The sequence below is a fragment of the Vespula pensylvanica genome, chromosome 17 (genome assembly GCF_014466175.1).
Source record: "Vespula pensylvanica isolate Volc-1 chromosome 17, ASM1446617v1, whole genome shotgun sequence".
Lineage (NCBI taxonomy): Eukaryota > Metazoa > Arthropoda > Insecta > Hymenoptera > Vespidae > Vespula > Vespula pensylvanica.
In genome coordinates this window covers 2,611,970-2,630,014 of record NC_057701.1, presented here as the reverse complement: position 1 = coordinate 2,630,014, position 18,045 = coordinate 2,611,970, and the positions used below count along the sequence as shown (strand labels likewise).

Sequence of the window (18,045 nt, the reverse complement as noted above, 5' to 3'; positions counted from 1 at the left end):
TATTATTATTATTCTATACATTCTCTAATATTTTTTTATTAGTATACTAATAATATAATACGCTATAATATAGTATAATATATATATATATATGTATATAATATACTGTAGTTTGTAATAATACTAATATATCAATAACGTTATATACCATAAAAATAATATTATAATAGTACACTATCATACTATTATACTATATCAACATTATACTATTTTCATATACTATATAATTAATAAATTATTTCCCCTTAAAAAATATACAAATTTAATAAGAAGCAAAATTGAAATAGAATATAATTTTCAAAAATATTGATATATAAATTCCCGAAAGAGAGTGAAGAATAAATATGTTTCTCATACGATTCTAATCTCTTCGCAAAACAACGAATGTCATTCAAATCATGGATTAGAAATTATTCTATTGCATAGAAAATCAATTGAATCTTTTGATTATTCTACTTGTTCATTCTACTTGCTACACGTTTACGTGTCTAATTAAGCCACATCTTGATGAACATAATTTCCATGCATCATAACACTCTAATCCCCAGATCTAATCTCGTTGGGATGTAAATAACAAATACGAAGAGATGCATCGAAAACCTTTTGAATATTTATCCTCTCTCTCTCTCTCTCTCTTTCTGTAATCAACTTTATCATGGTTCAATGATTTTAAACTCGATATTTTCTTTTCGATATTATACACTATATAGGCCAAAAGATTTTTTTTTTAACGATTTTGAAAAAATCGATTACTCTATTTCACGAGATTACTTTTTAGCCTAGTTCTTTTTTTTTTTTCTTCTCAGATCGTAAAACTACAAGCTTAGGGATTTGTTTAAAATCTTAAAAAAAAAGAAAAAAAATAGAAAGAGAAAGAAAATTATTCTAAAAGGTTTCGAAAAAAAAAATAATTAATTTATAAAATCAATTTAATCCACAATTAGAACCAACGTTCTTAGATGATTTTATAAATCAATTAGTTTTACACACACACACACACACACACACACACAATCATTTACTGATTATATCATTGATTATATCACTGATTGTATATATATAGATTATATATATAATATAATATATAATCACATATATATATGATTATGTATACACACAATTACTCTTATGTACACACACACACACACACACACACACACAAATTTGTTATATCTTTCGATGCTTACAGCTAATGTATTCGTGTTCGATCGTGACTGACCTGACATTGTTATGTCGTTGCACGTACATCTCATGAAACCTGGTCTGTTTATGCTTGTTAGCTTCCTGACAAGCGTCCGCCATTTTCAACATTATACTCCTTTTAACCTGCAAACAGTATCGTATGTTCTTTCGATAAAATTACTACATCTTTCTTTTTTTACTTTGTCCTTTTTTCTCTTTTTTTCCTGTCGTTTACATTTGCAGAAAAAAAAAGCAAAGAAAAAAGATCGAAGCGGAGTTGCTTTTCTGAACGGATAAAAAAAAGTGTACGTGACAATTTTTTAATCAATTTATTTATTTATTTATTTATTTATTCTTTTATTTACCTATTTTCTTTCTTTCTCTTTTTTTTTTTTTTTTTTTGACCGCGTTATAATATTATTAAAATAATTATGTCTCGCGAAATTGACTAACCTTTTCTTTTTTTTTTTTTCTTTTTTTCTAGATCGAACAAAAAGTTCTGTAATTTTGAATAATACTATATGAAGTGTTATATGATATGTAATTAAAAAAGTATTATGATTAAATGATGTATTAAAAAAAAAAAGTATTAGAATTGGATTATTGAATTAAATTGTTTAATTAAATTTTGATAACAATGTATGACGTGAACGTAGTTTAAAAAAAAAAAAAAAAGAAAAAAAAAACAGCTTGTATACGTATACACAGATTGCAATTTATATTAATCTGGATACATTCTATACACCACGATTATCTCTGATTGGAGATTAAAGATAAAAATTTGGAATGAACAGAAAATATTTATAATGCAAATGATATATAAATATAACTACAATTACTAACAGATTGCACATCAGATTCTTTCTAGTAAAAAAAAAAATATATACATATAATTAGGCTTATAGTCGGACTTGTAATTTTATAAACATAAGACACATGGAGTTTTATAATTTAAAAAAAAAAAAAAAAAGACAGAAAAAAAGAGAAATTAATTAAAAGATTCTCAGAGAAATTTAATTAATTTAAAAAATCACTTAGAAAATCCATAGATAGAAATCAATTTTGATTTTGATAAGATAATCGAAACGATATGCAATAATCTTCATCGATTTGCATTATAAAATAAATTTAAGAAAAGAAATTTTTTTTATTAGAAAAAAGAAAAAATAATATTTATGACCGAAATTTTTACTTAGCTTATGATTTCGTTTCGTTTAGTTTCGTTTTGTACGATTTCGTTTGGTTTCGTTTCGTTTGGTTTTCTTACGGCTATTTCCGTAGAGAATATTCGTAAGTATCATCTGTTCTTTTACCTCTGCTGCTATGTAGGCCGGAATAACGCTTAGCAATAATTGTTCTTGCTGTTCTCTTTCGCATTCTAATTTTATCCGAGACTCGATCACCGTTCTCGTACCAGCGAAGGTCCTTTGATGTGCCGTTGCTGTAAGAATCCTGTAGTAAAGTCCTGCCAGGATCGCAGTGAACATCAATATAGCCTCGCTTATTATCTGTTCAATGTAATAATAATAATTAATAATTTCATTATAATAAATTAATGTAATAATAATAATGATTATAGAATTGTGTTACAACTATCATAATTACAATGGCATAAAATTTATTCAAAATATTTATATTTACTATATTTTAAATTCAATAAACATTCTCTAATTATATTCAATGACTTTTCCATAATAACTACAATAAAATCGTAACATAGAATCGTAGAAACGAGAAAGGAAAAAGGAGAAACATTTTCTTTTCAATTTTAATAATTGCAATTTTCTAAATATACGCAAACCTTTCTCCCACAAGTATATCTCAAAAATTAATTATCTCCCAATCAGAATTTAATTAACTTTTAATACTATAAGTACGATTTACTTCAAACTATTCTAATTTCTATTTTGACGTTATATATTTCAAGTACTTTGAAAGTAATATAATACATATAATAAATAACGCATATAATAAAAAAAATTTCATTCATTCTCTTTCTGAAATAGTCGCATTAATTTAATCGAAAATTAATTTGTATTCAAAGAAACGAATTAAACAACAAAATTCATTATTCCTCCCTCTATCATAATTGATAATGAAAATGCACGTGTGTGTATATATGTATGTGTATTTGAACCAAGTATAGATCTTTATATTATCGAAATACATTTATATGCTATAGTATTACATTTACGTATCATTTTAACGTATTACGAGTATTGCATAAAATTGCCAGAGAACTCATCTGTTAGCTCGATGTATCATACCCACTTCCATTCCTACCCTTACCACCACCATCACTATCATCATCACCGTTGGTACATACATTCGATAGAAACAATGTTTACATAATTAGGTTTACGTACTCTCTTCCTATCTGGATTAACCATGGTATATAAATACCCGAGGATGTTTATCTTTGCTACCGTGTAAAGGACAACGATGTTTCTTTTAATAACTTTCTGATCCCAACTTAGATTGGTTATTACTTATTCAAACAAAAATCATACCAGATCATGTTAATTCCATTAAATAAATAATCTACATCAATTTTTTCTTCTACGATTTCCTATCTCCTAACAAGATTTTCATCTATTTTTGATTTTAACTAAATTAAAATATATACATGTATATATATATATATATAAAGATTATTTGGAATGTTATACAAAATAAGTAATTTAAGTTTCAATTGAAATGATTATAAATATTATAACATTAAAATAAAACAAATCTCTTTGATCTATAATATAATTAAAATTTATATATATATATATATATATATATATAAAAGTTGGAAATGTTAGATGATTGATTAGTTCATAAGTTGCAAAACTTTAAATCGAAGGTTTCTTTGAGATAAAAGAGCCGTCTTGTATATACGCATATATATATATATATACACATAGAAACTACTATCTATTTACAATCTTGCTCGATCCAAGGATCTTGAAGGATTTTATTGACACGCCCGAAGGATTTTATTGATCTTTCTTATTCACAAAGAAAAAGTGAGAGGGGCATTGAATGGGAAACTTTTTTTTCTCTCTTTCACCCACACACACACACACACACAGACACATTTGGTTGAGGAACATACAACGAATATTTTTCATGTCCTATATATATATATATATATATATATATATATATATATATATATGACAGACAAACTATGAATTTTTTTTATAATTTCTTTTTTATATGGTGTATCTTTTTTTTATATATGTATATCAAGAAATATATATTATACATTAGATGGTTGTAGGAAGAGAGAGAGAGAGAGAGAGAGAGAGAGAGGAGGGGAGGAGAGAGAGAGAGAGAGAGAAATAAATTTATTGACTCGATAAAGATTGTGAATGATGTCAAACGAATTAGCCCAGATTAAAGAGATCTAGGAAAAGTGAAATTAAAAAAAAAAAAGAAAGTACTAAAAAAAAATACTAAATCACGACATTGAGATGCTATATACAATTATTGAAATAATAATAAAAATTAAAAAGTAGGTGAAGAACAAAAAAAATAATAATTAAAGAGATACTTAAAAAACAAAAAAGTAAAATATTTTTTTTTATTTACATTTATATATATATATATATATATATATATATATATGTATATGAAAAATATTTAAGCATCATTAACGTGCAACTTAAAAAGCACATATATACATAAATTATATTTGTAATATTATAAATAAATATATATAATAAAAAATATATATTCAAATAAATCATATTTAATTACAATTACATATATTTATTGAAATATGTATTAACTTATTAAAATATCAAGTGTCTTAAGTCAATGATAACCAAAAGAATGATCTTAATCAACATTTCTTTCATTCTATAAAGCTTGTTATTCTTGATAAATAAAAAATAAAAAATAAAACAAAATATATATATATATATATATATATATATATATATGAACAAGATATATGAACCATAAATATATAAAAGACTCACTTGACTTATTTTGTTATCGACCAATTCCTTTTCCAAGATAAATCTCTGTCCCACGTGCATGATAGCAAGGATAAAAGGACCGATAGTTGGTCTGAGCCTTTTAATCCTTGGTAAGGCTGCTGTAATCGAAAGGATGCAAGCAAACATTGGAATAGCACCGCCAAGTATCAGGATACCAAATCCAAGGATCACAGATGATAGTTGTCCCACGAGGAATCTTGTTCTTGCTGATGTTAACGTAGAAGGTAATTGTGAGACGACCAATAGAGTCAACGATGAAACTAGCATCACTGATAATGTTGATATTGGTAATACAATATGAGAGAAATCCTGAAAATAGAAATATAATATTTAGATAGTTATCTAATATTAAAGATAGTTTATTAATACGAATTAATTATTACGAAAATGAGAAAGATCATATATTTTTATATTCACACGTTTGTTGTATATACGTAATTTACTTAATTTATCTTTATAGTAAATTAATAATAATAATAAAAAAAAAAAAAAAAAAAACAAATCTTTGTATCTTTCATCATATAATTTTTATTCAATTTTATTATGCTTTCGTTTATGTATCTAATAATTTCTTTATATATCTAATAATTTCTTTTCGTTTTATTTTTTTACTTTTAATATTTTCCATTATATACTCTTTTTTCTGTTTTGTTTTAATATACGTAATATTATTATTTTCTTTTTTATTTTCGTATTTAAATATTATAAATTTGGAAGGTACTGTTGTTTTTTGTCCACTTGCATCAAAAACATTTTTGATGAAATTTTTCCAATCGGAATGAAAACCAACGTGAAAATAAACTATGAAAAAGAAAATGATACTAATTTTTTTCTCTCTGTAGTTTTTTTTTTTCTCCCCCTATCATTTCGTATTCAATTTGAAACATATTGTTTTATGGAATAGAAGAATGTACGTCGCGATAAAGCTTTCAAACGTGTCTCCTCTCACATTACATCGAATATTAATAAACGATCCGACATTTTCATCGTTTCCACGATCAACTGCAAATCGATTGGTTCGTATTAACATACAGTGTGTGTATATCCCTTTCAAAGGAATATCACTGATACATTTTTTTCTTTTCAAAATCGGCAAATTCTATTAAAGATCTATAATAAAATTTTAATTGAATAAATAATAAAATATGCGTAAACATCAATTGTATTTAATTAGCAAGATATATTAATAAAAATCGTAATTTTTTTCGTTGTTACTTTAAATGGATATAATTATCGAGTCACCCTATATACAATATACGTATACTTTGTAGATATATATATGTATATGATATAAGCTTTTATGAACGACATAAGTTGATAATAATCATAATTTTATAACGATTATTATTATTAAACTACTCAGTATACGATACATATATATATATATATATATATATATATATATATATATATATATATAGATAGATAGATAGATAGATTAGATGAAAAATTTAATATAAAATTTTAATTACTCAAACAAAAAAATATGTACGTAAAGATTAACTGTATTTAATTAATAACATAAGTTAATAAAAATCAACATTTTTTTAATTTTTTAAACTTCGAACGTTTACAATTATTATGTTATAATATACGTATGATATATATACATACACACATATATATATATATATAATTCAGAATACATATATTATAATATATATGTACATGTATGTATATATGTAACTGGATTATTACATCGTATCGCAATCAACGACGAAATAATTCATTTTAATATCGGGCGTTAAGTATTGGAATTATACGAATGAATTTATTCTGTTTAAATATTTTGGTGGTTATATATATATATATATATATATATATATATATATATATTATATACATACATCCATAAATAATAAAAAAAAAAAGAAAAGAGAAAACGAACGTGTGAAAGCATTAACGTGCTTGATGAGGAATGATTATGGTTTCTAAAATGAAGTTTGAAAGGATAATAAATCCCGTAGAAACTGACTGATTTCATCCTGATAAGGGATCACAGTGGGTGGAATGGAAACAATAGGGTTGTAAATTTAAATTGCTAATGTTCTGTAACGTGCGTTATATTAACAAAGACCTGAGGAATAATAAAGAATTCCAAAGTACGATGGATAGCTTTTTTTCGTTTCTATCGTGAAAATCATAAAGAGAAAAGAAAAAGGAATAAAAAGAAAATTGATCAGCTTTGTTTAACTGTAATTCATTAATTAAAAATAGAGATTAGTTCAGACTGGACATGTTTATTATTTAACCAAATGATTTCTAATTTATTATTTAAAAAGATATGTTTTACCTATAGATTAAGTTAGTGATTTATTACTTAAAAATAAAGTTAGATTAAAATCATAATTTATCATTTTAGAAGAGACTTTGTTTCGATTCGTAACTTTAAAAAAAAAAGAAAAAAGAAAAAAAAAGAAACTTATTATACGATTTATCAATATTAAATACGTAATACGAATAAATAATTATTATTAATTTAAGGTTATAATTAAATTAATAAATTTAATCAAATTATTACTATACCTTACTGAAATATAAAGATTAAGTTGTATTAGACTTTCAACTTTTCTAACAAAGCTTGATCTAATTTATAAATATTAAAAAAAAGAAAGAGAGAAAGAAAAAAAAAGAAGAAAAAAAAAACAAATTCGTATATGGTACGTCTAAATTGATTTTCTTTTTCCTTTTTCTTTTTTATTTCTTTTCTAAGGAACAAAGAATATTAATTAAAGAATATAAAAGAGACTATCTCCACTATTTTTTTCTTTTTTTTTTTTTTTTTTTTTTTTTTTTTCACAATAAAATATTGTAAGCAGTCCTTTGGCAATATGTTCCGTTTGAAAACCGTACCGGATAATATAAAAGACAAAACTAGTATTGTTCACTCAGAGAGTCGGCCGCCGCTTTATACATACCTACTGTACATATATATATATGTATATGTATATGTATATATACATGTACCTATAAAGAGTTGCCGATATTAACTTGAAGAGGCTGCAACGTTACGAGTTGAAAGAGCCATTTGCAAACGAAAAAAAAAGAGGAAAAAAAAATAAAAAAAAATAAGGATTTTCATAAACGAGAATTAACGTGGCAGCAAGCATCTTGTTTACTACCGACGCAATGTGGATTGGTCCTTTGGTTAAATGTAATTTTCATGTTACGAAAGCTTAAAATTACATATTTATGTTTTCAGAGCTTACTTTCAGTATTATTTTAAATTAAAATAAATACAAATTTTAACTCAAATATACGATAAAGAAGATTATAAAATGTTTTATTGTAACAAAATTTAAAACGTTTTAAACGTTTCATATACACATATATATATATATATTCATTTTTTTAATATACACTTAAACAATAATATAAATACCTGAATATATTAGAAAAGAAAAAGAAAAAGAGAAAAAGAAAAATAATTTGTTATTTCTTCGTATTCTAACTTTTTATTTTTATCTTTTTTTTTTCTCTTTGGATTTATGATAAAGATCTTTATTTTCCGTCGATAAGGTCGTTTTTTTTTTCCTTTTTTTTTTAAACGTATACAATCGACGTTCTTATACATTTAAAAAAGAATCGAACACGTATGGATGAAAATGTTTAGAAAATACTATTAGAAATTCATTTCACGTATGTTTCGTTGATTTTATATCGAAACTATGCCATCGATCGTTCATATGGTCCATGTTTGTTATTGGAGAATCGTGAACATGTTAACAGAATTACTATCTTAAATATTCAGTCCCGAGGTCTTTGTTAGTTTCGACAAAGATTAATTATCGATTACGATGAGAGTTTAGTTTAATACCGAGTCGTGAGAAACGCTTAAAAGACACATTTGCGAAAATTGTTGATCGTGAAAAGCATAATATTACCATCCATCATAAGACTTGTTTAAAGATCAATACTTTAAATAGTTTATCACAGACTTATAATAAGTTTTATATCGATAACATGTGAATTATTATTGCACGTAATTGAAATAAAAAAAAAAAATAAAAAGAAATGAGAATAAGAAAGTTTCTTTATTCTTCATTAATTATATATATATATATATATATCATTATTATTCTTAGTAATTAATTATTGATTAATGAAAGATACCCAATATAACTTTTAATAAATAATTTTTCATTATTATTGATAATATAAAATATATATATATATATAAATATATATTATAGAATAAAAAAAGAATATTTCTAATTTGTCAATTATACAAATAGCAAATTATGATTTTTAATAAATAACTGTTAATAATTCTTTTTATAATAATATAAAAAAAATGATGATTGTGTGTGTGTGTGTGTGTGTGTAGTTTTATATATACGTATGTGTATATGTAATTTATAAATATAATTATATAAATATATCTGAATAATTACTTTTTAATAAACTGTAAGTAGTTAGAATAAAATTGAAGAAATTATAAAGGACTTACCTCAGAGCTGGTTAAACAAATGGCACCAAGGGCTAAAATCGAAGCTACCGAGGCAACAAAGAGCGTTCCAGTGTAAAGAGAAATGGTTAACTTTCCTTCGTATTTATCACGAAGTATTTGAAGTTGTTCGACTCCGCTCTCGTCGGTCGTTGTACCAGTGGGATTTTCTGAAAAAAATAAATTTTATGGATATATTAGTAAAAAGAAAAAAGAAAAAAGTTCGAACGGAACAAAACAGAACAAATCGAAAACGAAATACTTTTCTCTCGCATAAAAAAAAAAGAAAAAAAAAAAAAGAACTTTATCAATCAACTTTAACGATTTTAACGATTTTAACAATTCTAACGATCAAAAATATTCTCGTTCAAAACTTTCAAAGGAATTGCAATATTCCGATTCGTTCCAGATCTGTCATATTAATTATAAATATTAAATCGTAAAATTGTAATAAAAAAAATGTATACCTAATAACGAGTTCGAAATAAAAAATTATGAAAAAATATTTCTTTGTAACTTGGGACTTTCTCTCTCTCTCTCTCTCTCTCTTTAATAAAGAGAGAGAGAGAGAGAGAGAGAGAGAGAGAGAGAGAGAGAGAGAGAGAGAGAAAGAGAGAAATTTTCCTATTTCCTTTTAATTTCTCATTTTACCTTTTAAACGTTCAACATCGTACTAAATTCAATTGGGTCTTTGCACCTTGACTCGATCATGAACGATATCTGATTAAATATACAGGGTGTTTAAGATAGAATTGATCGACGAGAATATTATTGATATTATCGAGGAAGAGAGAGAAAGAGAGAAAACGAAAGAAAACGAGAGAGAGAGAGAGAGAGAGAGAGAGAGAGAGAGAGAGAGAGAGAGAGAGAGAGAGAGAGAGAGAGAGAGAGAGAGAGAGAGAGAGAGAGAGAGAGAGAGAGAGAGAGAGAGAGAGAGAGAGAGAGAGAGAGAGAATACTGAAGAACGTTTACAAATAATTAAGCTAACATGTCTTCGAACAATTACGTTGATTAATTAAGTTTCAGGATTGACGAAGTTGTTTTGTTTAAAAATAAGTGAGAGTTCCTTTCAAGTGAATCGAAGAGTACTTCTAACGAGTGTTCTAAAAGCACTAATTTAAATCTCACTGTAGAAAAAAATTCTTTCTTTTTTTATCTTTTGTTCTATTCTTTTATTTTTTATTTATTTATTTTTTCTTTTTTTTCTTAAAGAAAAAAAAGAAAAAAAAAGTCTATCACTGTGAACCCGATAAATCTTTTAAATAAATCAAAAAACTATTCAGCATTTTATTCCATATAGGTTCAGTTCAGTTTCGATGTTTTTGACACTTGTGGCTCTAATATTTTTATATTTTTTCATGTTTCGTTTCACTTCTTTTTTATTTTTATTTATTTTCTTTCTCTCTCTCTCTCTTTTTTTTCTCTTTTTTTTTTTTACGGAAATAACGCGATTGACGTATCTAAACAAAAAATTTCTTCGCCATAGCCAGTTATCTCGAATTTACAATACTTTTGCTGTATTTCTTTTACCGTTTGAATTGATCGAATGTTTTTTTGCGTGCTTCTTCAATAAAGAACTGTGCAAACCTAATAGTTCGTAACAGTTAATGTCAGTTTGTTTTTAATGCCATTTCTATGCGATTTTTCTCAATAGAAAAAAAAAATACACACACAGACACACGCACGCACATAACAAGGAAAAGTTTGAAAGCAATGATATATAAAAAATACGAGTTACTATTTTAACGGGACAATGAGTATTCTTATCAGACATTTTAAAGATTTAAACGATGACGAAATTGATGAGTCATCACAGATGGGACTCCAAAAAATCATCGATGGTCACGATGACCTTGAGAAACTAATGAACGAAGAAATTCAACCCTGAACAAGACCCTGAACCAGATATTATATATACACAGCAGGTTTCGATCTCCTCATCCTCTGTGTAAGGATGATCGTACAATATCTTTTGCATATCGATTTTTTGATACTATTAACGTACTAATGAATATTCCCATAGTATCGTCTTGACCGTAAAAATCCTATAGATTTTCTTTTTTCCTTTTTTTTTTTTTTTTTCTAAATTGTTTGTTCTTTCGTTTAACAAACGAACTCGTATCTTACACGAAAAATTTGAGAACTTCATTTGTGAACTTTGCAATTCGATTTTGAGATATCACGAATACAACCTACTAATGAATAATACCGATTTAGTGACCATAGAAAATCCTACAAATTTATTTGTTCGCTTCAAAAGTTTCCTTACTATCGAATCTCTTTGTCGAACAAACTAAATTCTATATCAAACGAAAAATTTGAGAAATCCAAGCAAACTCTTTCCAACCAATCCCAATTCTGATGCCGCAAATATTGAACTGCTAATGAAAAAATTCCACTGTACTGATTTGACCATAGAAAATTTTATAGATTTGATCTTTTTTTTTTTTTTTTTTTTTTACATCCAGAGTTTCTATCAAGTTTCTTTTCATCGAACGAAGTGACTCGTATGCAGCATAAGAAATCAGAAAATCAAATGGATAGATAGATGCTGATAGATAGATTGATAAAATTCTTATTTTTCTCGGCATGCTATTATTGTAAATGGGGTTCCATTTTTCTTATCATTCTTTGAGCATTGATGAATTATAAATGTTCTTTATACAATTTTGAAATATTTCAATTTATTTGATGAATATATTTTTATCGATATGTAAAAATAATGATATGTATTTTGTACAATAAATGATCATTCTATAAAAATATATTGGTTGATATTTATAATGAAATGTCGGTAGATAATACAAACGATCAGTATAAACAATATGATAGAGTCTGAATTTATTATACCATAAATATTGATCATCTATTTAAAATTATTATATTTAACAAATACCTTAATCGAAATAATAGTAATAGTTTCTCGATGTAATAAATGATAATTAATTTAAAATATTGTTTAAAAATCTATCGAAATATATTGATCAAATAAATAGCGATCATTTTGAAATTGTAATAAGCCGAAATAAATTTATATTGTTGTCTTTTTTTTTCTTTTTCTTTTTTTTTTTTTAAACATTTCGCAGGTAATTCGAAAGAGTTCGATGATGTGTCGTATAAAATAAGATCAGTAGATTTTGTCACTTTCGATTAAAATCGATAGTTAATTTTTAAAAGTAATCTTTTTTTTTATATTTCCTCAAAAAACGTTAATTATATCGAAAAAGAAATTAATTGAAACTCTTTCTCTTTCTCTCTCTCTCTCTCTCTCCCTCTCTCTCCCGCATTTGATTACTCTTTGTTAATAATTGTCTTTCTCATAACGAGAAAAATTGATTTCAATTCTCCTGCAGGTGTATCGACGTTGTTCGTAGATTACGTTCATAGATTATGTCAGCTCCATCATATAGAACCTTCGATCGTATTAATTAGAGTAGAAATTCGATTTTCTGCTTCGTTAATGCAAATTTATTGTTTATCCTCATTGAACTTGCTTATAAATAAATGAATGTAATATTTTTTATAAAATCAAATTTCGTTAAATTTCGTTAACAATTATATCATCGAATACTTTCTTTTTTCTTTTTTTTTTTTTTTTTAGAGAGAGAATTTTATATAAATAATAATAATAATTTTCATGTCTTGTTTTAATTCTTTTTTTAAGTATTAATTTGTTCGTAAAAAAAAAGAAATAATAATAATAATAATAATAATAATAATAATAATAATAATAATAATAATTGGAAGATTTTGAAGATAACCTTAATATTCAGGCATTTTTAAAAACGCATTAACGTAATTATAGCCGAATAAACGAATAAGTCTAATGGGCTAATGAATATTAGTCGTGCCCAGATAACGACAACGAAGACAACAATAACGACAAAGACGACGATAGTTAATGTTGCTAATTATCCAATGAGCTAAAAGTATGCCTAATTAGTCTAATTATCTTGCGTGCAAGTATCTATTTTTATTCCTTTTATATATTTTTATATATACATATATGTTATCTTTTGTTCATTGATTAAAAATAATATATGAATCTAATTCTTTTCTTTTTTATTATTTCGTTATAATTTTTTTCTTTATATAAATGTTTTCTTTTAGGTCATCAATGATTTGTATTAATCGGTTAATCGATTAGAAATGAATTCTGATTTTAATTTGGCAATTCTATTATGTTTCTTTTCTTTTTTTTTTTTTTTTTAACACAAGTTATTTTTAGATTATTGATAACCATTAGAAATTAACTACGATCTTAATTTATTATTTCTATTGCAATGTTTAAAAGCTGCTATTATAACGATGACCTAATTCAAACAAAAAAAAAAGAAAAGAAAAAATACTTCCAAATTTCAGAAATATTAAAAATTTATCCAATTATTATTCTTTATCGACTGTAATAATTTTATATCATATTTTTGTTATCTACGAATTTTCGTTTCAATTGACTTAATTTTTTACTTTACTTTTTTTTTTTTTTTTTTTTTCGTTAACAAATAAAGAATGATTTTTGTCCTTGTAAGTTTTGTAACGCTTTCTTTAACGCTTCTTTGTTTCTTTTATAAAAAGATAAAAAAAAAAATAAAATAAAATAAAATAAGAGGGGAAAAAAGTAATGATTAATTAGCGAACGATTAGTTCAACGAAAAAATCGATCGTTAAATTAATAAGACACGTAGGTGGTATTATTATCCGATATACGTTTTTGTAACATAACACGTATAGCAACGATATGTTATATATATATCATACTAATACTAAGTCATACATGAAATCGTTAATTAACGAATCGATCGATCGTTTTGATATCATATTGTAGAAACTACGTAAGTACTTATGCAGGTACATATGTACGTACTTATTGGTATTATATCTTCAATTCAATAAACTAAATATAACTCTACTGATATTAACTAGATAGATAAATAAGATATATAAGTGTGAAAATATGTAGAGTGATAAAATACAAAAGTTTTTAAGCGATTTTAAAGATTAATTACATTTCTTCAAAACTTTCTCTGTCATCTTTCCTTCTTTTTCTTTCATTTTTAATTTTTTTTTTTTTAAATATATTAAAATAGCAAGAAAAAAGAGAACAAGATACCTCGATGATCTTTAAAGTCATTTTTCATAAACTTTTGACCCACCCTATATACTATATCTGACAATTTTTTTGCATATTTTGCAAATATTTTTGCAAATTTGAAATAAATTTACATACATTGCCAACAATTATAATAATTTCATTTGAAAATCCTTTTTTTTTTTTTTTTTTAAATACTTCATTCGTAATACTTTATATAGACCATGATATACAGGCTGGTTCAAAGGTTTCTACACAAACACTATATTTTTTATATATTAAATCCAATGAAATTTATTAAATTTATAATTTTAACTTAATTATTCATTCATATAGAATATATCGTTTTAATGAAATATATTAATATATATTTAATATGTACTGTAATATTGATATCTATTTTATAATTGTTATATTATATATATATATATATATATATATATATATATATATACATATATACATATATCTTTCTTTTATATCTACGTTTCGTGACATTTTTTTATTGATTTCCTTCGAAATATTTTCTCCTATTCATAATATTTTCTACATAAAATTGAACGAATACGATCCTTTTACATGAATGAAATACAATAAAAGGCGATAGCTTTGGAATGTTCATATTTCGTTAGCAAAGAGAACAATGTTCTCTTCGATAGTAGAAACTTTTCAAATAAAACGTCGAAGTTTAAAAATGAAAAGGAATTCAACAAGCTTGACAAAATTCGATTGTCTCGGACCTGTTGCTCCTTCTATCAAACTCGTAAATTGTTAGAACTTCACGTTCCTTTCTAGTTTCCTTTCTAGTTTCTTTTCTTTTATTTTCTTTTCTCTTTTCTCTTTTTCCCTTATTCGAATTTTTCTTTTTCTTCGTACTTTTCTTTCCTTCTTTCTTTTCCTTCTTCCTATATTTTTTGATAAAAAAAATTTGTCGTTGAAAATTCGCGAGAAGAATAAAAGTCTGAGTTATATGGAAATGTATGTACTTATGTGTAGTTGCATGGAAAGAAAAGACGCCATTATTTCACGCTATATTTTATGACAAGGAGACAAAAATAAATAAAGACAGAGAGAGAGAGAGAGAGAGAGAGAGAGAGAGAGAGAGAGAGAGAGAGAGAGAGAGAGAGAGAGAGAGAGAGAGAGAGAGAGAGAAAAGTTCAAGTAAGATTATAAATGAAATTTTATGTTCGAAATTATGATCCTACATAAAAAAAAAAAAAAAAGAAAAAAAAGAAAGAAAGAAATTAAACTCGTATTATCTAAAATCTGATAGATTATTATAGAGATTAATGTATTATATTACATACACATTTAGCTAGAAATGTTCGTTTTGTTATCGATAAAATGTAATAATAATTTTTTTTTTTTTGCTGAATAATGTATTTGTAAAAATCATAGATATCTAAGATAATTATTTTTGATATCATCTTTCGTATATATTACATTTATAGATATAATATGATATAATAAATATTATACATGTTGTATATTCAATATTACATAATAATATTTAAAAATAATACAATATTGGAAAGAAAATATCTCGTTAATGTCCAGCAAAATAATAAATGAAAGTAATAAGAGATAAAAGATTCGTTGAGAAACTAACGGGGGTTCAATGAAATAATCTTTTTTATTGGGTCAACGTTGTTAACATCCTCTACTTTGATATTTTCCGTCGTTGAGAGTACTAACATTAACCAGGAATTTCCTTTTCTACTTAAATTAATAATACCGTTGCTAACGAGACATTCGCGTTCTGGTAAACGCATTCGATGTGACCGTAAAATTTCATGGCTACAATGCGAATCTCCAAGGGAGTCACGCGTAATGTTCTGTTGAGTTTTACGATGCAGGATAATATAAAAAGGTAAAGAGTGATGGGTATAAAAAGAATAAGTATAATAATAAGTGTTAATGAAAAAGTTACAGGTATCAGAAAGAAGGAAGACAGTAGTGAATAAAATAATAATAATAGTAACGATATATTAACAAGATTGTAGTGACGTGTATGAATAGAATGATTGTAATCAGTATGAACAAGGAAGTGGTAGTGATGGGTACGAACATAATGATAAAAATGAATACGAACAAGTGGTAGTGATGGGTATGAACAAAATGATTGTAATGAGTACGAACAAGTGGTAGTGATGGGTATGAACAAAATGATTGTAATGAGAGCGAACAAGAAAGTGGTAGTGATGGGTACGAACAAACAAATGTTACAAAAAAATTCTAACTATTAAGACGATCCAATGAAAGAATTATTTCCGAATTTAATACGACATTGTCCCTATCGTATCGAATAGTTAACGTTCATCGAAAATCGTTAATCTACAAATAAAGACGTCAAAGTTTTCACGAACATTACAAGTATTTTCGTCGAAGGAGTTACGTTATCCACGTCACGCGTACATTATTTTTAAAATAGCTCTCGCTCGAGTCCATAAACTCTCGGTTTGCGATAAAGTCGGTCCTCTGTGTCGTGACTCGCGTAAAGGCTATAAATAAAATCAAAAATTAATATGCATTTTTCTTACGGCGTCTATCGACCAATCGTAAAATTTATTGAAATATTTTGGCAACAATTTCTTTCTTCTCCTTCTCCCTTTTTCTTTTTTTATTCTTTCTTTTTTCTTTTTCAATTTCTCTTTCTCCCCGATCCCGCAACTTCGTGACTTCGTTTTTATTTGTATTCTTCACTTTTTCTTCTTTCTTTTCTTCAGAACAATACGTTTTTATTTGTTATGAGAAAAGCATAAAAGAGAGAAAATCGAAGTAGTTATTGTGAAAAAAAAAAAAAAAGAAAAACAAAACAAAAATCAAAAAAGAAAGTGGATAAAAAAAAATAACCTTATTTCGTGACTAATCAAAATTTTGGCTCGGAAACTTACTGACAGCTGACGCACACCTGGACGCATAATTTATCATCGAATTCGACCGTAGAATTAGGTTAAATGTTCGATGTCTCTATAAAAAAAAAAGTAAAAAAAAAATTAAAAAAAAAAGAGAAAGAAAGAAAGAAAGAGAGACATTAGAGATACCTAACCTACAAAAAATTCTGTACACTTTCTATTATATATATATATATAAAAAAAAAAAATAAAAAAATAAAAAATATATTCCTAGATCGTTTGATCGTAAAATTTCGTATCGATATACATAAGAATTAGATTATAAAATTAGATATCTAAACTATAAAAGAATCTTTGTAATTTCTAATTGTTCTTTACAAAAAGAATAACAATATTAATAATGATATTAACAATAATAACAATAACAACAAAACTTTAATAAAATTATTTCTAGGCATCTCATTGATCGTAAAATTTTGT

At 25.3% G+C, this 18,045-nt stretch overlaps 1 protein-coding gene across 1 annotated transcript in view; it reads right to left on the bottom strand.

The window, feature by feature from the left end:
* Positions 1-18,045, bottom strand: part of LOC122635235 (adenylate cyclase type 2) — a 40,061-nt gene that overhangs the window by 11,395 nt on the left and 10,621 nt on the right. The window contains exons 2-5 of the mRNA XM_043825195.1: positions 9,625-9,791; positions 5,154-5,483; positions 2,496-2,690; positions 1,220-1,326 (exon numbers count right to left, since the gene is read on the bottom strand). Of these exons, the coding sequence (XP_043681130.1) occupies positions 1,220-1,326; positions 2,496-2,690; positions 5,154-5,483; positions 9,625-9,791 (799 nt within the window). The remainder of the gene's footprint in view (positions 1-1,219; positions 1,327-2,495; positions 2,691-5,153; positions 5,484-9,624; positions 9,792-18,045) is intronic.